This window comes from Glycine max, chromosome 12 (genome assembly GCF_000004515.6).
Source record: "Glycine max cultivar Williams 82 chromosome 12, Glycine_max_v4.0, whole genome shotgun sequence".
NCBI lineage: Eukaryota > Viridiplantae > Streptophyta > Magnoliopsida > Fabales > Fabaceae > Glycine > Glycine max.
In genome coordinates this window covers 7,673,401-7,695,732 of record NC_038248.2, presented here as the reverse complement: position 1 = coordinate 7,695,732, position 22,332 = coordinate 7,673,401, and the positions used below count along the sequence as shown (strand labels likewise).

Genomic DNA, 22,332 nt, shown 5'->3' with positions numbered 1-22,332 from the left:
ATACCTATATGGCAATACCTACTCAAGTGAGATATGTTATATGGATTAAACAACATTACTGTGTTCTGTCATGAAACAAGAAATCTGAAATCCGTTAACATCTAAGTATTTTTTAATAGTCTCACCTAAAGTTTTTCTTGTCCTATCTTGGCCAACATGTCAAAGAAAAAATCATCCCCGACTTGGAATGCACACTTAGAGAAGTAAACAGGGATAACTTTCAGGTAGTTAGTGGGTGATGGTGACACAAAATATGACTAGATAAAATGATTGGCAAATTTGGTTTTGGGTAGGATTTACTCATGGTTAAGATAAGTTTGCACCTTGCACTAAACGCACTTGCTTTAGCTACCAATAATAACAGAATATGAGATTTCGTGCATTACTTGTTTGTCAATTCACCTAGGCCTACTATTTGAGTTTTTTAAGTTTGAATATGTCAAAGCTCATACTTGAAGATACTATAACATCGTTTCCCTCCTATTTGTCTTTTGTATATTTTATGTTTCTGTCGTTAACACAATTATTAATAGAAAATTATTCGTACTTTTAATATTACAACGTAGTATTAATGATTCTTTTTTCTAAAAATTTATAATTCAATACAGGTCACGCAATCCCCTAGGCCACGGAAGTCAACAGTCCAACATGCAGAACAAAAAACAGTTTTGTACCCATCTGAGTTTGGTTAGGTCAGCTGGTAACAGAACGGATGAGGGAAACATGGTTCAGTCTCCACAGAAATGGTGCAACAACAACAACAAAAATAATATAGCAAAATCCCATTAGGCGAAAATCAGCTATATGGATCGTATAATTTCATTTGACATAGTTAAAGACCAAATCTTCAGATGCATTATCTGGTGCAGAAAAATTCAGAAAAGAAATGGTGCAGAAAAGAAATTTTCATATAGTATATCAAACATTCTGCAGACAAACCAACAAAGCATCCAATCAATTTTATCAAAACCATATATATATGTCAATGATACAATGGTTCCATGGTAAAATCAGCATCCTGCTTCTAACTCACAATTCCATTTCATGATTTCTAGAAACACCACTTAAGCATAAGGATATTTTACATATAGTACATATGTGTTCTTTATAGGAATCAATTGAAAATACTGCAATAAACCACACAAACAATGAAACAGATCGGTTTTGTAATTTATATACACACCATGCACGATATCTAGTCAAGCTTGTACAATATCTGGATTGAGTCCCATTTGTTTTCTTGTTTTACCAACAAACAAATCTCCAGACTTGATGAATCCAGGAATTCTTCCACCGATTGTCAAGAATGGTAACTGTGCCACAGCATCTTTCCTCCCAAGTGAAACTATTGCTATTGCTGAATGTGGCTTGTAAGTTTCCATCCTACATTCTCTTCCTCCCTCTAATATCACCTTCAAGTTCTTCACAACCACTTCAGCCTGCTGCTGTGCCAAAAAACCTTGCTTGATTTCCTGTTGTATGGATTTCCATTAAAAAACCTCCTATTAGGTGGCTTGTAAAGAGATTTAAAGGCCACAGATGTATAGCATCTAAACAGTTTATATGGGACAAAATCAAAGAGACTCGTATATAACAAGCCAAAGCAATACAATCACATAAATCTATAGGAAATTATGCATATAGGTCAACTTTTAAAATTTGATATCACACGGACACACGCTAACTTTTGTTTTTGAATTCAAGGATTCAAACACTTTCCCCAACAAAGTCAATGAAAAGACCTAAAGAACAATAATGAAAGATATGGGCAGGTACTATAGCCTCTACTCAACTAAAGACAAATAGAGTTGGAGGAATACTAGTTTCACTAGTTTATGAGCAATACACTCATTCATTTTGCATCAATATGATAAGAAAAGATCAAAATGGAACAGATTTGAAAAGATGAAACAGAAATTTTTATAGATAATTAGAGTTATTGTATTACACAGGTTTTCGAGAGCCTGTCTCTCCACAATTCAGATTTTTCCTAATTCCCGAGTGTCTTTCCCATTCTGGTTTACTTCTATTTATACTACATCTAATGGACACAATTATTTTGAATGGTTGTGACTGTTCCCAAGGGTCATGTTCCCTTGATTGGTTGTGACTGTTCTCAACGGTCATGTCCCCTTGATTCATATCTTCTGACCTTGCACCCTTTGGGTGAATCGTAACTATTGGGTGGTTTACACCCTTTGGGTGGGTCGTAACTGTTGGGTGGTTTGCATCCCTTGGGTGTTGTGCGCCCTACTGCTGGTGGTCCGTGGTTATTGCTTCTCTTGCTCGCTGTTTGCGGGTGTACACCTTGGTGATGTGTGGCTTATGCTTATCAATACCCCCGCCTAAAAGACTCACCTTGTCCTCAAGGTGATAAATCGAAAAAACCTCTTGTAATTTAGCCACAGATTCCCAACTATTTTCACTGGGAGGGAGATTTTGCCATTGAATTAAAACTTCCACGTTGCCAGGTTGTAATTCACAAATATCTAAAACAAAATCTGGATAAGCTTGTAATTCCTGATCCTCAGATAACATAGGTGGTAAAGGTTGGGATTGGAACAAGTCACCAATGACTTTCTAGAAAGGATCATAAAACTGAGGGGAAAGTTTTTCATTAATCCTTTTAGCCAAGGATCTTCTCTTGTAAGGTTGCATCTTCAAGAACACCCAATTACCGACTGCATATTCTATGTCCCGGTGGCATTTGTTGGCATTTGCTTGCATGATATCTTGAGACTTCAACAAATTTTCTCTTAGAGTAGCCAATAATTCATTCTGAACAATTGTTAGTTTATTGACTTCTTCAAGACGGGAAGGAATGGTGGATCCCTTGAGAATGTGAGGGGGATCATGTCCATACAAAGCTTGGAAAGGAGATATCTTGCTTGAAGCGTTATAATTGGTGTTAAACCAGAATTCTGCCCATGGAGGACAAGAGGCTCATTTCTTAGGCTTTATCCCAATTAAGCACCGTAAATAAACTTCCACGCAACGGTTGACAACTTCTGTCTGTCCGTCAGTTTGGGGATGGTATGCTGAACTGAACTTAAGCTGTGTTTGTGCTGCTTTAAAAAGGGCTTTTCAGAAGTTGCTTAAAAACAAAGGGACATGATTTGAAACAATGGAAGACGAAAATCCATGCAATCTTACAATTTCCTGTAGAAAAACTGCGGCTACTTCGGTAGCGATGAAGGGATGTCCTAATGGTATGAAGTGGGCATATTTAATGAGTCGGTCAACCACCACCAGGATTGTATCCTTCCCCTTGGATTTGGGTAGTCCTCCAATAAAATCCATAGAAATATCTGTCCATACTTGAGTAGGAATGGGTAATGGCTGTAGCAATCCTGCTGGAAACAAGTTGTCGCTTTTGTTTCTTTGACAGACTTTGCAAGTAGCAACGAAATTCTTGATATCGGTTTTCATCCCTTCCCAATACACTAAACTTACTATTCTTTTGTAAGTTCTGAAGATACCTGAATGTCCTCCTACCAATGACGAATGAAATTCTTTTAAAATGATTGGAATCCGGAGGATGATTTGGATAGCACCAATTTCTCCTTGTAAAATAACTTCTGATCCCTCAAAGTATAGGCCATATGAGGTGCGGGATCAATAATCAGGTCTTGCATGATTTTCTGTGACTTGTCATCTTGTTTGATCTCTTCTGTCCATTCCTCGAAATCGTGAATTTGTAAGACTGTCATGGCACGATAGGAATTTCTCCTGGAAAGGGCATCGGCCGCAGAATTTTCCTTCACTGGCTTGTACTGTATTTCAAAATCATATTCTGCCAATTTGGAAATCCATTTGTATTGTTCCTCACCGAGTATCCTCTGTTCTGTCAAAAATTTCAAACTTTTTTTATCAGTTTTGATAATAAAATGGTTTCCCAACAAGTAGTGTTTTCATTTTTTGACCGCTTTCACGACTACCATCAATTCGCGATCATACACCGATTTCCTTTGGTTTCTTTCGGATATGGTAATGCTCCAAAAGGCTAGGGGTCTTCCTTCTTGCATTAGAACCGCTCCTAATCCAGTTCCACAAGCATCAGTTTCAACCACAAAAGGCTTTGAAAAGTCAGGTACTGCTAATGTAGGCAAACTGGTCATGGCTTGCTTAAGTTGTTCGAAGGCAGTTTGTGCCTCTGGACTCCATTGGAAGGCATTTTTCTTCAACAGGTTAGTCAATGGCCTTGCTATTTTTCCATAATTATGAACAAACCTCCTGTGATAGCCAGTAAGGCCTAAGAATCCCCTTAAGCCGGTGACATTCTTGGGCGTAGTCCATAATGTCATTGCTTCCAACTTCTGAGGATTTGCGGATACACCTCCAGCGGACCTTTCGAATTGCTCAACGTACTCTTCCACCATTTCTTCTGGTTTAAGTGCAAGGAGGGCGGCAAAAGGGTTGAGAGTGGCTAAAGTTGGGAATCTTTCAAGAATGGCAACTTTGAAATCAACCCATCCAATATCAAAATTGCAAGTCTCCCACCATTGGAACCAAGATAGCGCCACCATAACTGCTTGAATTTTCTCTTCTTCCAATATATCTCTCATTTGAAAGAAGTGTTCCAATTTATTTATCCAACTATAAGCATCAGATTCCCCATCATATATGGGGATTTCCAATTTTCTCCATCGTTTTGTTTTTCCTTCGCCGATGTGGTTTTTGGGCGTCTCCTCTTTATTGATGGAACCTTTGGGTGTGCCATCATCTGAATGCTTGAACAAATTTTCCATCATGGCTTCTAGGCGCGCAAAACGTGTTTCTAGTTGTTGTCGTTCTGCATCTCAGTTTTGTCGATCCTCCATTAGCATCTCCAAAATTCTCTCCATTGTGTCTGGATTTTCAGAATTAGATCGAGTTGTCACCATTGTTGGAAACAGGCACCGGATCGGTGCCCTAATACCAAATTGACAAGAAAAGATCAAAATGGAACAAATTTGAAAAGATGAAACAGAAATTTTTATAGATAATTAGAGATATTGTATTACACAGGTTTTCAAGAGCCTGTCTCTCCACAATTCAGATTTTTCCTAATTCCCGAGTGCCTTTCCCATTTTGGTTTACTTCTATTTATACTACATCTAATGGACACAATTATTCTGAATGGTTGTGACTGTTCCTAAGGGTCATGCCCACTTGATTCACATCTCCTAACCTTGCATCCCTTGGGCAGATCATAACAGTTAGTTGTGACTGTTCTCAAGGGTCATGTCCCTTTGATTGGTTGTGACTGTTCTCAATGGTCATGTCCCCTTGATTCACATCTTCTGACCTTGCACTCTTTGGGTGAATCGTAACTATTGGGTGATTTACACCCTTTGGGTGGGTCATAACTGTTGGGTGGTTTGCACCCCTTAGGTGTTGTGCACCCTGCTGCTGGTGGTCCATGATTATTGCTTCTCTTGCTCGCTGTTTGCGGCTGTACACCTTGGTGATGTGTGGCTTATGCTTATGCTTATCACAATATTTCAATTTCCCAAAAGAAGAAACTAAATTCTGGCCAAAACCCAGGCAATAAAGCATGATCTTAGTCTAGCTCAAGAGAAAAATACACAGAACATCATGTGAACAGAAAAAGACTTGGCAACTTATTGAGTTTGTTATAAAAGAAGGTAACTGCAAAAAAAATTATATAAATGTGAAAGCTGAATAAAAGTTACTAATGAAAAGCACTTACTGGAATATCTGTAATATCTCCAATTGCAAAAATGTTGTCCTTGCCCTTGACTCTTAATTTTTCATCTACCTTGATCCTTCCTTGACCATCCAAGTCATTCTTCAACACAGTTTCCTTAAGCCATGCTGAAGCAAGTGGTTTCCCTATACATAAGAAATGACAATCTGCTTCAATGGTCTCTCCGTTGGAAGTTTGATATATCTTCTGTCCATCTTTGAATGCATTCAAGTCAACTGATTGCTCTAGTTTCACCACAACATTCTTTGATTTCAACCAATTTAGAGTCTTATCCCCAGCTTTTGCCCCTATGAATTCCAGCAGCCTCGCTCCTTTGTGCACTAGTGTAAGTTTCTTATCTGGAAAATCAACAGCTATCTCTCCAGCAAGTTCCACACCAGTGGGACCTCCTCCAATAATCAGAATGGATTGAGCAGATTTTATCTTTTGATTGTCTGCAAGAGAAAATGATCTCCATAATTCCGGAATTTCAAATACTGTACTACGGTAATTCATTACACAGTTGAACCCATTCTTAAAAAACAAGTAATTCACAGAATTACAAAAACATTATGCTAAAATGAGCAATGTCAATGCATGATTCAATTGACTAAAAAACAACAATACAAAAGAATCCCTGACAGCTTTTAAACAAGTTCAATGATATAGATAACAACATACTCAGAATTTAATTATTATGCGTTCTAATATTTCTTCCATGGTTGTTCAAGAGCTCCAAGGTTCTTTTTTTTTTAAGGAACACTTAAACCATATAATGCTTAATTTCATGACCTTGCAGCCACTAATCACTATGTATTATGTAATAACCAGGCCTACTTGAGTCCAATAGCAGTAACCTACTCTCCTCGAAGATTAACTTAGCAATTGTAATATCAAAAACACTAAAATCTGATTTACATTAGGCCCAACTTATTCTGAATCAGTTTAAAATTAAATTCATAATATTTTTGTTCCCCTTCTAAGTAATTTGAACTGATTATCATAGGCAAATATATATGTTCAAACTCACCTTCTTTGAACTGATTAAGTCTTTCCCTCCTACTTTTGGGGAGAGGATCTGCATGGCCAGTGGCAATAACAAGATAGTCATAGCCAATTCGATGGCCATCTGCAGTCAACACTTCTGTTTCTGTAACATTGACGGCATTGGACGTAACGATGTCGCCATTGGTAAAGTAATCTCTGTGATTGATCACTGACCTCTCTGCAAAAGATGGCTCAACCATTGACCTCAAACTCGCCCATGTAATCTCAAAATATTCCTTCCTGCCTCAATCAGGAGAAAAAGCACACATTGACAAGTTGACAACAACAATATCAACCATGTGCATAAAAAGTTAAAGACTTCAAAATTGAGTGCGATAAGGGTTCCAAAAATTAGCAAGGGTATAAAATGCGCACTATGCATTAACCAAAAAACACAGTGCATAAACTTCAACCCATTAACCTTATGGATTAAATACAGAAAATGGGTAATTAGCTAAATTCAAACAAAAAAATTACTGCTTCAATAATCAAACATAAAAAAAAAAAATTGCAGAGAATGTTTTGATTACGGATCAACGAGTGTGACATGGGCATGGAATTGAAGAGATTTAGCGACGACGGATCCCGCAACGCCACCTCCTAGGATTACCACTCTATTCCCGTCTATTTCCATTTCGATCCTTTACTTCGTTTCTTCCAAAAAAAAATACATTTTTCTACTGCAATTGCTATATATATGTCTGGTATTATTTATTAATAAATTCAAAAAGAATTAACAAATAAGTAAATAAATAGAATCTAACATAGTTGGGTATACGCATCGTTGGATTGGCTGGCAGGACAACGCTAGTGATGCTCTTCCTTTTCTGTTTGAATAAAAAAGAAGATAAAATGAGAGAAAAAAATTGTTTCTTTATAAACTTTTATTCGAAGTTTCGAACTATAAGTTTAGGATGCTTATTCTTATGAAATAATTATGGCTTTAATATTTTTTATATCTAGAAAATAATTTTTTTATTTAAGTATCTATCATTTTTTTATGTTTTATTATAGTATTTATTGTTAGTCGACATGACAAATGAAATGTCATATTATCACTTGTTTAAATTAAGTCATATCATTATTTATTATTTTAATTATTTAAAAAATTCAATTTTTATATTTTATTAACTAATATTTATAAAGAGAAAGTGAATTTCCTTTTGGAAAACGTTTCCTCTTCGAAAATATGAGTTCATCTTCTCAGTAGTGACTTTGTGTAATGGCTGATGGTAAGTGTTATTGAGGTTGAGTGTGATATCTACTAACTGAAAACAAAACAAGAGAGTCTTCTTCATGTGTATATATGTCACATTCAAGGGAGGAGGCCAGAGCTACTAACATTGTTGCATTCACATGTTTGCATTGTATCAGGTAATGTGATTTTTTCGTTTTATTTTTTGTTTTCCCTTTCTGAGTGGTCCCCTTGACTCCTATTACGTCATTCCAATGGTCCTTGTTTTGTGAAGTTCAAAAAAAAATTATTTGGATTTTTTCAAGTTTTATTAAGGTTCGAGTAGGGTCTGATTAGGGTGGAACCAAGTTCGATTAGTTTATGATTTGAGTTTGACAATGGTTTGAGTAGGGTTCAATTATGGTTTAATTGGGTTTGATTAAGGTTGATAAGGGTTTGATTAGGGTCTGATTAATGGTGAACTGTAAATTGATAAAGATGGTTTCTATTTCTATTGCATGTATGACTTTCAAATTAAAATTGCATCATGGTTGTTTCTTTCAAAGAGACCCTATGATGCAATATGTTGGGACTAGCGATTCTGGAAGTGTGATTGATAAGATGTTGACAAGTGATCATTCTTTGAAGCAATTGGCATTTTAAAAGAAGACTTTAGATATGGTGATCAACCATTAAGGCTATGGTGGAAAGGTAGTGATGATGAGTATAAGGAGATTACTATAGACAGTCATGCATTGGAGTTGTCTAATTATGTCATTGCTAATAGTTGTGAGGTGGAGTTGTTTGTGGAATGTGGTGGTTGTAATGAGGGGTTATGGATGACATTTTTTTCTTGTAATTTTGAAGACAATAGTGATGAATTAGTGAAGGCTGTCCAATTAGATGACTCTAAGGAGGAAAATGCAATTGGATTGGATGATGATTTTGATTTACCTATTCCAGAAATTGGTAGACTGGAAAATAAACGAATAAAGAGGTCGACTATAAAAAAAAGGTGTGTAATCCGAGGGAGGAAGGTTCATAATGATGATGATCAAGCTAACAACCAACGTGCATGTGTTGAATTAATTTATATATCTAATGATTACTTCAGCCAGGAGGAAAACTTACCAAGTGAAGTGTAGAGTGATGCACATTTCAGGCCGGTGGACAAGGCTTGTGGTGGTAAGAAGGCTACTGGTGGAGGTAAGAAGGCTCCTGGTAGGGGTAAGAAGGTTGAACACAACTATGTGAATGTCAGTGGTAGTTTATTTGTAACACCTACTTTGCCTGAAGATGATATTGAAGATTGGTATGTTAGTGAACAGTTGTGCAGTGATGATTCAGATGAAGAGGTATTTAAGAAAAAATATGAAAGATTCAACAACAAGTTTCTCTGTAAGGAATTTAAATAGAAGTTAGGATTGGAGTTTGGTTCTCTGAAAGAGTTTAAAGAAACCATATTGGAATACAATGTGTTAAATGGGAGAGAAATCAGGTTTAATTTCAATGATAAGAGGCAAGCAAGAGAAAAATGTAAGCATTACAATAACTATCTGGTATATGTGAGTAAGGTAAGTCAGAGTGACACATATAGGCTTAATACTTACATCCTAAACACACATGTGGGAGGGTCTTCGATAATACAAGTGCTAAGTCTACTTGGGTGGCCAAAGTATTAATCAACAAGATGAAGGCAACAAGTGCTAACATGTCTCTAAGGGACATAATTGGTGAAATAAGAGCTAACTATTCAACTGGAATTTCAATGTCCGGGGCATAGAGGACCAAACAACTAGCAAAACAAATAGTTGATGGTGACTATATCAAACAGTATTCCTAACTTTGGTCATATGTAGTTGAACTAAAGGATAGATACCTAAACAATTCATGCTTGATTCGAGTGGAGAGACCATCCATTGAAGTACTACCAAGATTTGGTAGTTTCTACATGTGCTTAGAAGGTCTAAAATCTACATTAAAAAAGGCATGTCAACCCCTGATTGGTGTAGATGGATGTCATCTCTAAACAAAGTTTGGAGGACAACTCTTGATTGTTATTGGCAGATATCCGAATAACTAGTACATACCTATTGCTTTTGCAGTTGTAGAAATAGAGACCAAGGAAAGATGGAGATGGTTTCTGAACTTATTGTTGGAGGATATTGTTGATGTTGAAACCAACATATGGGTGTTCATTAGTGATCAACAAAAGGTAAAAACTACTTGTTTGTATTGTATAGAAATATTTTGATGATATTCATTGGATTATTTTGATGAGTTGCTTTATGTGCAGGGATTGCAACAAGCATTTCTAGAATTTCCAAAACAGATAGAGCATAGATTCTTCTTGTGACATCTTTACAACAATTTTAAGAAAAAGTTTGGAGGTGAGGTAATGCTCAGAGATCTAATGATGAGGGCTGCTAAAGCTATTTATGAAAGAACCTAATTTATCTATTTTCTCTTCCAAATCCCTTTGCAAAGCTAAAATAGTAAATTGCATTAAGATGAGATGTATAACAGACTAAAAATATATCAACCTATCCTTAGCAATGACTTTATTTAGATACTCTTTCTCGGTTCTATTAGAAAATAACGTTTTCCAATGCTACCCCTAAAACTTATCATGCAAATGGATGATCAAGCCACAAGCAATAATATTAAGCACAAGAAAGGATAATACAAAAGTAATATTATTAAATAAATAGGAAGAGAAATTACATCAAGAGTATTTGACTGCCAAGTTTCCAGCAAAGGGGGTTTAGCCTCTCATTATCATGGAGACTTTACAATTGCAAGAGGAAAAAGATAAGAAAGGGAATGGAGGGAATGAATAACTCCCTATACTTGCTTTTCCTTCTTCTAGCCTTTGTCTTCTATAAGGAATTGTATTCTCTTGGAATTTTTGTGTCTTTTTTCGTTCTTCTCTCTTCTTCTTTTATAGGTGCAGATTAGTGGGCTTTTAAATTAGTCTGATTTCCATAATTAGTCCTTATTTCCTTCATTAGTCTTCTTTCCTTAATTAGTCTTGCTTTTCGTAATTAGTCTCATTTCCTTAATTAACATGTTTTCCTTAATTAGTCTTCTTTTTTTAATTAGTCATGCTTTCCTGAATTATGATGCTTTTTTGGGCTTTATTTTACTCACTAAGTATAATAAATTCATCACTTTTATGATTCTCTGCACAAAAACTTAAATGATGTTAATTTAACAATTATTTGCTCAAAAAGGAAAAATTAAGAGAAAAATTACAAATTCCTATATAATTTAACTTCAAAATATACTTATAATTAGTAGTTATCAGTACCTCACATTTGCACTTCACCATACTAGACTCTGAGGACGACAATGACGACCCGCCCTTTCCATTCTTCCTCTCAACCATCAATAGAAACAACTTTAGGGTTCGAAATTCACAAATACCTCCCAAGAGTCTCCTTTAGGGTTTGAAATATGCAACAACACCCAAATGCCTCCCTTAGGGTTTGAAAAGGGAACTCATGTTCTATTTTTAATTTTATTAGTTAATAAAATATAAAAATTGTTTTTTTTAAATAATTTAATAATAAATAATGATATGGCTTAAATTTGGTTACATGTTTGTGATTAGACTTGATAATGTGACATTTCGTTTGTCACGTTATCACTTCACAGAATGAGACTAACGACAGGTACTACAGTGAAACAAAAAATGGATACTTAGATAAAAAAAAATGAATTTTAGGTAATAAAACGAAAATTACCTATCTTTCAACTATGAAAAACATATTTAAGCCAATAATTATTATAAAATGATATTTTTTGTATTCATTAAAATAGATGAATTGGGTAAAATTAGTTTAAATAACTGTTATGGTATTTAGACTTTTTTTATTAATTTAATGATCATGTGTCATAATAATTTTATATTATCATTTAATCATAAATCATTGTTAATATAACTTTTAAGGTAATAATTATAAAAAGTAACATATTTATCATACATGGTGATTTGTGATTGAATGACTATTTTATATTGTTACTACATAACCTATTTTTTCTTCTTTTTAATGATTTTAAATATTTTATTTTAATGTTTTTATATTTAAAAATAAAAAGCATTTCAAATTAAAATCAAATATTAATAATAATAATTAAAAAATGACATCATTTTACTATCAATATAATGATAAAATATGTAAAAATTAAAAAATATAATAACAAGATTAAAAAAAACATAGATGTTAAAATTTTAAAAATAATGATAGTTTGGTAATAAAATATACATTTATGCCTAAATATTTAATAATCACATGGTTTGCTACATATATTAATAGTTTCACGTAACAATCATGTCACATGATATATATGTATAATTTTAGAGATGTTAATCCTTACAAAACTTTCAATTTGTAGTTTTAGTCTTCAGAAAATTCAAACTTTGACTTTTTGTCCTTAATTATTTTTTTCATCTCTTATTTTAGATTATTTTTTCTTCTAAATCTTTAATCTCTTCTTTATTCTTTTTTACGCACATCTTACCAATTTGAATACATAATATCGTTGAAAACTATTGTTACGAATAAAGAGCAAAAACATTTTTTTTTTTTAAGATAGAAGTTAAATCACGTGTCTTGCTCAGATGACTAACAATTTACCCAAATCCAAATCATGGTTCAACATCCTTAAGCAACAGAGTTTTAGGAGCAAGTTTTAGATTTCTTTGGTATTGAAGTTCACCCTGACTAGACTTTTTGGCACTCAACCTTCATAAAACCTCAACAATATAATGGCAAGATAAGAATTCTAGTCTCTAAGTCAAGCTTGAGATTTTTCATTATTGTACTACTTCCCTTTGTTGTAATTGATTGACATTGTGCAATAGAGGAAAAATACCATGCTTAAAGTACATCAATACCATCAACATTGTGATCATGCTACATTGTACTCATTACTATTATTTTCAAAATGTTGTTTTAGGTGCAATTTTAATTAGTTCGCATAGCGAAGAGCCTCTCGACAATAGGGTATGAAGAAAAATAATATATTATAAGAAAATTGCAAAATTGTTCTGGTGATTTAATGTGTCAGCTAGTCATAATAATAATAATAATAACCAATAAGCTAGAAATATTTCTAAAGTTTTTTTAAAGATATTCCTAATGTTTTAAAACCATAGTAATAATTAATATTTTATATATTATTACAGTGAAACTATATTATAACTAATATGTTTTACCAATGAAAGATGTCTCGCAATGAAAGATGTGAATATTCCTGCAAAAGATGGCTCAACCATTGACCTCCATTGACCTCAAACTAAATTATAACTAATTAATATGTATGTTGCTATAGGGAAAGAGACGTTGAATGAAAGATGTGAGTTTAATTAGTTAGGGTTCATTTTTGGAGATAGATGTCTCGCAACAAAACAAAAGAACTTACACTCGGTGCTAAGGACATGCATTACTCAACATTCAGCGTTAAGATTGGTGTTTTTCTTATCTTTGGAATTTGAGTGAATAATTAATTTGGTTGTTCACTAATTGGATTAATAATTTATGCGCTCAAATATTAATATGTATGTTGCTATAGTGATATTTTATGAGAAATTTTTAAACCAAGCTCAATTTATATATATATACACACACACACACGTGTATCACATGCAATAGGCTTGACCAATTAGACAAGAGATTTATTATGGTGGTTTGAATATAAAAAATTATTATATGATTATGGACTATGTGATGTCATCTAATCTCCTTGTAATGCATTATTAATTTATTTATTTTAAATTGAAAAATATGATTACATGTTAAGAGACCATATGATAATCTATGAAGCATGGACATTTTAGTCTCTTGTCGTGTTCAGTGTTCGACACGTGTCCGTATCAGTGTCCGACATCAACACGGCATCCGTACTATGTTCTATATTTTGGACATTACAGGTGTCCACGTGTCCGTATTCGTATCGTGTCTAGTGTCTATGTTGATGCTTCATAGGTGATCATTTGTCTGTTGGATATTGCTTCCACTGTAGACAAGGATTCTGGTATTTGAAGTTACCAATACACTTTTGAAAGTAACATTTTCACTTTTTCATGGCAAATGCGTTTTTATCCTTCTTTCTTTTCCCACATAGTTTTGAATGTAAAACCATTGATTGATCTTCAAATTGATCATGTCTATGAAACTGGTGATTAAATTTAAAAGGGTTGAAATACTTGAAAAGCCTCTAATATATATGCTTAATCTATTTCTTTTCTGTCCTATATGTGTCAACAACAACCATTAACCTTTACCTTCGTGGAAAAAACCAATTGAAAATACACCAATATACCACACAAACTATGAACAGATTGTAATTTGTGTATAGTACATTCCATGCATGGTATCATCAAGTCAAGCTTGTGAAGTATCAGGGTTGAGTCCCATTTGTTTTCTTGTTCTACCAACAAACAAATCACCAGACTTAATGAGTCCAGGAATTCTTCCACTGATTGTCAAGAATGGTATCTGTGCCACCGCATCTTTCCTCCCAAGTGAAACTACTGCCATTGCTAACTGTGGCTTATAAGTGTCCATCCTACATTGACTACATTCTCTTCCTCCATCTATCATCGCCTTCAAGTTCTTCGAAACCACTATGGCGTGCTGCTGAGCAGCAAAACCTTGCTTGATTTCCTGTTTTATGGATTTCCGTTAAAAAACCTTCTTTCAGATTGCTTGTTTAAGAGATTATTAAAGTGCCATAAATTTATAGCATTTAACTAACTTATATGGGACAAAATGAAAGACACTCGTATATAAAGAGCCTATGTAATACAATCACATAAATCTATAGGAAATTATGCATATAAGTCCCTGAATTTCTCAAGAATTTAGGACACTTCTCTGCCCCAATAAAGTCACAGGAAAGACCTAGAGAACAATAATGAAAGATATGGACAGGCAGTGAAAGCCTCAAGTATGCCCAAGAAAAATGAGATTGGAGTACAATAATGAAATGAGGCAGATGTCTCAAATAGAATTAAACGAATACTATAGTTTCATGAGCATATAAGCAATATACTCATTCACTTTGCTTCAATATTTTCATTACTAGTAAGAATAAACTAAATTCTAGCCAAAACCCAGGCAATAAAGCATGATCTCTTAGTCTAGCACAAGAAAAAAAAGACAGAACATCATGTTAATAGCAGAAAACTTGGTAACTTGTTGAGTTTGTTACAAAACATATAAAATTATATAATTGTGAAAAGCTGAACAAAAAGGTACCAATGACAAGTACTTACTGGAACATCTGTGATGTCTCCAATTGCAAAAATGTTTGTCCTACCAACGACCCTCAATTTTCCATCTACCTTAATCCTTCCAAGATCATCCAAATCATTCTTCAACACAGTTTCCTCTAGCCATGCTGATGCAAGCGGTTTCCCTAAGCATAAGAAATAGCAATCTGCCTCAATGGTCTCTCCATTTGAAGTTCGATATGTCTTCTGTTCATATGTTAATTCGTTCAAGTCAATTGATTGCTCTAGTTTCACCACAACATTCCTTGATTCCAACCATTTAAGAGTCTTATCTGCGGCTTTTGTCCCTACGAAATCCAGCAGCCTCGGTCCTTTGTGCACTATTGTAACCTTCTTATCAGGAAAATCAACAGTTATCTCTCCAGCAAGTTCCACGCCAGTGGGACCTCCTCCAACAATCAGAATGGAATGAGCGGATTTTATTTTTTGATTGTCTGCCAGAGAAAATGAACTTCATAACTCAAATACTGACTACAACAATTCATTACACGATTGCACGGTTGAACCTATTCTACAAAACAACATTCACTAAATCATTATGCTAAAACGATCAATGTGAATGCATGATTCAATTGATTCAAAACCAATAATGCAAAATAATCCCCAATAACAACATAGTCAGAATTTAATCCGTTACTATGTGTTCTATTATTTCTTCCTTGGTTGTTCAACGTCGCCATGGTCCTTTTTTTATTAATGAACATTTAACCATATAATGCTTCATTTCATGTCATGTGACAAAGACCTTGCAGCCAATTTTGTTCAAACTTACCTTCTTTGAATTGATTAAGTCTTTCTCTCCTACTTTGGGGGACATCATCTGCATGGCCAGTGGCAATAACAAGATAGTCATAGTGAATTCGATCGCCATCTGAAGTCAACACTTCGGTTTCTGTTACATTGACTGCATTGGACGTAACGATATTGCCATTGGTAAGGTAATCTCTATGATTGATCACCGACCTCTCTGCAAAAGATGGCTCAACCATTGACCTCAAACTTGCCCATGTAATCTCAAAATATTCCTTCCTACATTCAACCACACTCAATCAGGAAATAAAACATATGATGACAAGCTGATAACATCAACAGAAACCACAATGCCGATCAACAACAATCACAACAACCATTATCTGCATGAAAAGTTAAGGGCCTATTATTTACTTGTGTTTTCATCTCTTGTTTTTATTTTCTGTTTTCACTTTTTAATTACAAAATTATCATTTTGTTTTCAATATGAGTGGAAATGGTAAACACTTTCAAAAAAACACTTCTCAATCCCAAAATTGAAACTTGGAAATCTGGGAAATTGCAAAAAGCGATGAACATTCCAAAAATTGACAATGGAATAAAATGCCCTCTATGCATTTGCATTTAACGTTCTCTTTACCAATCCACCAAGAAGGAGAGAACCATAGTAAAATTCAAAAACACACGGCATAAACTAAAACCCATTAACCATTTGGATTAAATACAAAAAATGGGTGTCTCGATTAGCGACATTTGATTTTTTTTTTTTAAAGCTTGAATAACTTAACATAATAAATTAAGAAAAAAAAGGTGTTGCAGAGGATGTTTTAATTACGGATCAACGAGGGTGACATGAGCATGGAATTGGAGAGATTTGGCGACGAGGGAGCCTGCAACACCACCTCCTATGATCACCACTCTCTTCTTCCCATCATGTTTTTCCATTTCAATTCTTTGCTTCGGTTCTTCTCATGTCACATTTTCTGTTGCAATTGTTACATGATGTTATTTATATTTAAAAGTAATTAATAAATAATTAAGTAAATACACAAATAAATAGTAACTGACATAGTTGGGTATGGTTAGATTTGTTGGATCGGTTGGCAGAACAACTCCGGTGATTCTTGTTGTTCTGTTTGGGGGAAAAAAAGGAAAGTTGAATAAAAATTTGCTTTTTTTATACTTTTCTTCAAATTATAATTTTAGGATGCTTTGAGTTGTTTCTTTATTCTTTGAGTAAGAGTTATTATAAAGATATGATTTTATTTTTTTTAGATTTTAATAATAACAGATGTATGGGGTAAAAAAAATTGTTTTAAATAACTTTTATCATTATAAGGTATTTTTAAGTTAATCTTCGAGGAGAGTGGGCTATTGCCATTATTGGACTCAAGTAGGCCTGATTATTACAAAAAACCTGCAAGGTCTTTCTCACACGTAAAGAAATTAAGCATTGTATGGTTTACTTGTTGATTGAAGAACAAAAACTTAAATTCACTTTTTGGTTGATGTAGTTTTATGATTGTGTAATTTTGATTCTCAAAATTTTTTATTGCACATTTGGCATTCTTCACATTTTAAAACTGAACAATAATTTCTAGTAAAAGATTGAAGACAAACTAACTCGAGATCAAAATTGCTCAATTTAAAAATATGAATAAAATATGCAATGATTTTTCAAGAATCAAAATTGTAAATCATAAAATTATAGGTACCAAAATTGGATTTAAGTAAAAAAAAAACAAAAGGACCATGGAGCTATTGATCACAATCATATATGGAAGAAATATTAGAACACATGCATGTTAACCAATTAAACTCTGAGTTGTTAAGAGTCATGTTAGGTTGTTAGAAATTGGGATAGTTAAGGGGGTGTTTGATTTAACTGTTTTTCTGTTTTCTGTTTTTATTTTCACTGGAAATAGAAAATGGTGATAGAAATGCGTTTGGTTGGATTCTTGAAAAATATTTTCAATGAAAATATTTTCTCGAACGAACCAAAAACTGAAAACAATAAAATCTCATTTTCAAGGAACCATTTTGAGTAAAATGAAAATGCGGTGATGACAAGGAATGTAATTTTAAGCAAATCTAAAAATACATTTTTTTTTTAAAAAGTATTTTCAATGTTTTTATTTCTTGAAAGCAGAAAACAAGAAGTCAAAACAAACATATTTTTAAAATTCTAATCTTTTAAAAATGAAAACAAGAAATGAAAATACAAACTAAACACACCTTTATTTAAACTTACTTTTTAAAATAGGTATTTTTTAAATAAAATAAGTAATTTTATGATTTTTATGTGTTTATCTAAATTGTTTATACTTAAAATAAATAATTTTTTTATTTTTTTAAGAAGCAAATCATCTACTTCTTAAAAAAAAGTACTTATATAAAAATGTTTATTTTAAAGTTATTTTTCTTAATTATAAATAAACTAACTCATTAGCTCTATAAATAAAGCACTAAGGTACTGTCATTGTATCTTTTATTCAATCAAATAAAAAATGTTCTTTTATAGAACTCCTCTCCTCTACTTTGAACTCTATGATGTATGGCCACAATTTGTTGCTGTTACTTGCATTTCTCCTCAAACCAACATGAGTTTTCTGACATGAGTATGTTACGAGGTTGCTAAAACTCATAGGGGGAAAAGCTGCGGATAAGACTTTAAATTGGTTGAAATCAAAGAATGTTGTCGTGAAACGAAAGCAATCGGTTGACTTGAATGCATTTACAGATGGAAAAAATTCAAATCTAGTTTTTCAATACTGGTTCATATGAAATCTAGTTTTTCAACCAGTTTTCAACTAAAACTAATTTTAAAATAAAGGAAAAAAAAAGCATTATATCAGAAAAAAAAAATGAAAGGTGCATCTTAAAATGACAGGTATGATACGTGAAAGAAATACAACAAGCATGAACGTGAAGTAAAGAATGATGAGGTCACGATGGGCAGGGGGTATTATATATACAAGACAGAAACTTACCTCAGATATACAGGACAGAAAGTAATCTTGCTCCAATCAAATATATAAGATAAACTATATGAGTGATAAGATTTTTCTATTTAATAATGTAGGACTCAAATTCGACTGCTTATAAAGAGAATATATAACCACAGCAGACAGCAGTTGATATAGGTAAGGATATTGGGGTGAAATTTTGTAGTGTAGTTTGGAAGTCAATTACTATGTCAAAAGTATATCAATTTATTTTAAAGCATATTATATTTTTATGCGTTTTCTTGCAAACAAATTCTGTCCCTTCCAAGACATAGGGTGATATATACATGGTGATTGCAACTTATTGAAGTATCATATTCTCTTTAAAAAAAAACAAACAGATATATCATATCATGTAACCTCTTTGTGAAGTATATCCTAAAAAAAATAAAATTATTTACTGATATAAGGATAATTGTGTATTGTACTCACATCAACGAATTATATGAATGGTATATAATTTTTATCTATTAATTTGCTAAATTAATTATATATATTAATCTTGATTGTATCTTAATTTTGGTATGATAATTGTGTTGAAGTTGTGTAAAACCATTATAAGCACGTTTTCTTTTTGAGATTTTAAAGATATCATATACTCATGACTCAACCTTAATACTATTCGTTAAGTTGGAATAATTATATACGACTTTATTCAGCGTGCATGCTCAATGATGATTATAACTTATTTTGTTAAAATTGAATAACTATAAAAATATAATTAAAAGGTTTTTATTTTTATATTTTTAAAAATATGGTATGTTAATATTATATATATATATATATATATATATATATATATATATATATATATATAATTATGAAGTAATATAAAATGTTATAAATATAATTTATAGAATTTAATTGACATGTACTATCTGCATAAAATTTTTTATGCTGTGAATTAATCAAAAAACTTTATTAACGATATATAGTTCTTATAATAAAATTTAACAAACTTATGTAATCTATTAATTATTTATTGTAATTTATATGATAAAAATTTTAACTTAATAATGAATTTTGAAATATTATCTGATAAAAAATTATTGTATAATTTAATTTAAATATGCTAACAACATTTAATAAATAAGCATGTATGGTATTGAATATATAATAATTATTTTAAAAATTATATTTATGGTAAATTTTATTGGTCATTTGTATAAAAAAATTATATTTTTTAGAGAACATGAAAATTAGATTCTTCAATAAAAATAATATAACCTATTAGGATTTAACTCGTCTAAAATGAAACAAATTATTTTAGAGGGATAAAGTATAATAATAACAATTAATTAAGAAATTAACTATTAAAATTATATTTAAGCTTAGATTGTTATAATTCTTTGATTTTATCACTATTCATAACTGTTATTTTCTACAATAAACAATTATTAGACTTTATTACTATCTAAAGTGAACTTCCTCACTTTTTAACATACTAATAAATTATACAGCAGCTAGAATGAAAATGTAACGTGCCCGAATATTCAGCTAGCTTCATAATGGGAGTAAATACAACATGAGAATGTGCATGTACATCTTTTTTGGCTGCCAACTTGTCCTATGTATTAATTGTTTTATACTTTCATATTTTTCTCTCTCTCTCACCCTTCTCACGTGCTTTTATTTATTTATTTTTGGCTTCTCTTCAGTTTAGCCATCAATTTGTTCGACACTTGCAATATATCATGATATCAACAGCTCTGACAACCTAAAATAAGAAGAGGAAAAAAGAAAGAGTAGGCATTTTTAATTTGCTTCGTCTCGACGGTAAGGATTTGAAAGAAACCTATGTTAAAGCAAATCAAAACATTAATTTGAACCAAATTATATTTTAAAATTAAATCTGATATTTAAATCAAAGTGATTATGTTTTAACAAATGGCTTGGTTAAAAAAATGTTTTAAAACTAATATTATGACTAAAAACCATTTCTAAATTCATTTTTCCATAAAAAACAAAATTTTAAATTGGTTCAAAACTGATTTTAAAATTAGTTTGACTTAAAAACTGGTTGTCTATGACTGAGTCTATTTTCAGTCAGATCAATGACACATTGGTCGTGAACTTGGTTTTGTTACAAGTTGGAAGAAATATAATCAACAAAGGGATAGATAAAGTATATTTTAAAGAGACTAAAGTTTATAAGGGCATATTATAAAATTTAAAAATTACGAATAATTTAAGATTCTGAAGAGTTATTTGATGAGGACATTGGATCACCTAGATAAACGTTCCACTCTTGGCATCCAAGAATATCTATCATAATAAACGTTCCACTCTTGGCATCCAAGAATATCTATCATAATGGAATTTTTGCTTGGGGGTTGTATGACTGTAAGACATACATGGATTTTTGTTACTCACTCAATTTTTTATATCCCCTTTCACATCTCATCATATTTCAATTTATTTTTTTCGTATGTTTTGGCTCCCCCTTCAAGTATAACACATTAAATACTAATGGATAACACTCAGTGTAAAAGCATAATTTCTCCACACACAAAGGATAGTCGTTTTAGGTGAAGATTGGTTGTTTGTCATTGTCTTAAGTTAAATAAAAATAATAAAACAAAAGCGTAGGCAAAGATTCAACAAGAGAATGTTAATTGTAGGCTTTAATAATCAAATAACACTATTTAGATGAAATTGGATTTGAGATAAGCCTAACTATCATATACTCCTCATTATGTGCCAACTGGATTTAGACTAGTTATCAATGCCAATTTTTTTGTGGAACATGATTGAGCAACAACAACTGTTCAAATTTTACACTTACCAGAGATTCGTTAGTTGCTATGGTGTTGTCAAATCACCACATTAATTAATAATGCTCACTAAATAAACCCAAATTAATTCTAAGCGACATGGAAAATAAAGCCACACCTTTTTCTCGCTGCCCCTCTTATAGTATCAACTTGTGACCAACCTTGAATAGCTAAATAATCCAGAGAATTTTCACGTTTTCTTTGACTGTGTACTACTTTAATTTTGATTAATCAAGGAAAATTAGACAAAGGTCTCTCCATAACAAATAATAATAATATAGTTATCTTAATCATAACAAATGTAATTTTACGTATATTAATAAATAAAAAATTCTTTTCATTCCTTAACTACTACAGTAAGAAAAGTAATTGATATTTGCATGTATAAAAAAAGCAAATGATGGGTTATTATATGATTAAATAAATTTATATTTTTATATAATTATTAATATAATTAAATTTACAAATGATTTGTTTTCCATAAATTCAACTAATAATAGTATGATAATAATAATAATAATAATAATAAAGTATTAAAATTACCTTATGATTGTTTACATAAACATAACATAAATCAACTTACAATATGATTT

General features: G+C 32.2%; 2 protein-coding genes across 3 annotated transcripts; both read right to left on the bottom strand.

Annotated features, from left to right (window-relative positions):
• Positions 1 to 958: 958 nt before the first annotated feature.
• Positions 959 to 7,638, bottom strand: LOC100813439 (apoptosis-inducing factor homolog A). 2 transcript variants are annotated; one of them, XM_006592292.3, is made up of 4 exons: positions 7,501 to 7,638; positions 6,720 to 6,976; positions 5,693 to 6,144; positions 959 to 1,472 (listed from the first exon to the last, which is right to left on the bottom strand). In XM_006592292.3, coding segments are annotated over exons 1-4 (984 nt in total). In that variant the 5' UTR covers positions 7,503 to 7,638; the 3' UTR covers positions 959 to 1,199. The 2 variants fall into 2 exon arrangements, with proteins under 2 accessions (XP_006592355.1, XP_003539846.1); XM_003539798.4 differs by lacking the exon at positions 7,501 to 7,638 and adding an exon at positions 7,267 to 7,425.
• Positions 7,639 to 14,118: 6,480 nt separating this feature from the next.
• Positions 14,119 to 17,094, bottom strand: LOC100785294 (apoptosis-inducing factor homolog A). The gene is made up of 5 exons (XM_003540768.4): positions 17,029 to 17,094; positions 16,796 to 16,943; positions 15,983 to 16,239; positions 15,193 to 15,644; positions 14,119 to 14,581 (listed from the first exon to the last, which is right to left on the bottom strand). Exons 2-5 carry the CDS (start codon positions 16,903 to 16,905, stop codon positions 14,300 to 14,302), a joined length of 1,101 nt encoding a protein of 366 aa, XP_003540816.1. The 5' UTR covers positions 16,906 to 16,943; positions 17,029 to 17,094; the 3' UTR covers positions 14,119 to 14,299.
• Between the last annotated feature and the right edge of the window lie 5,238 nt (positions 17,095 to 22,332).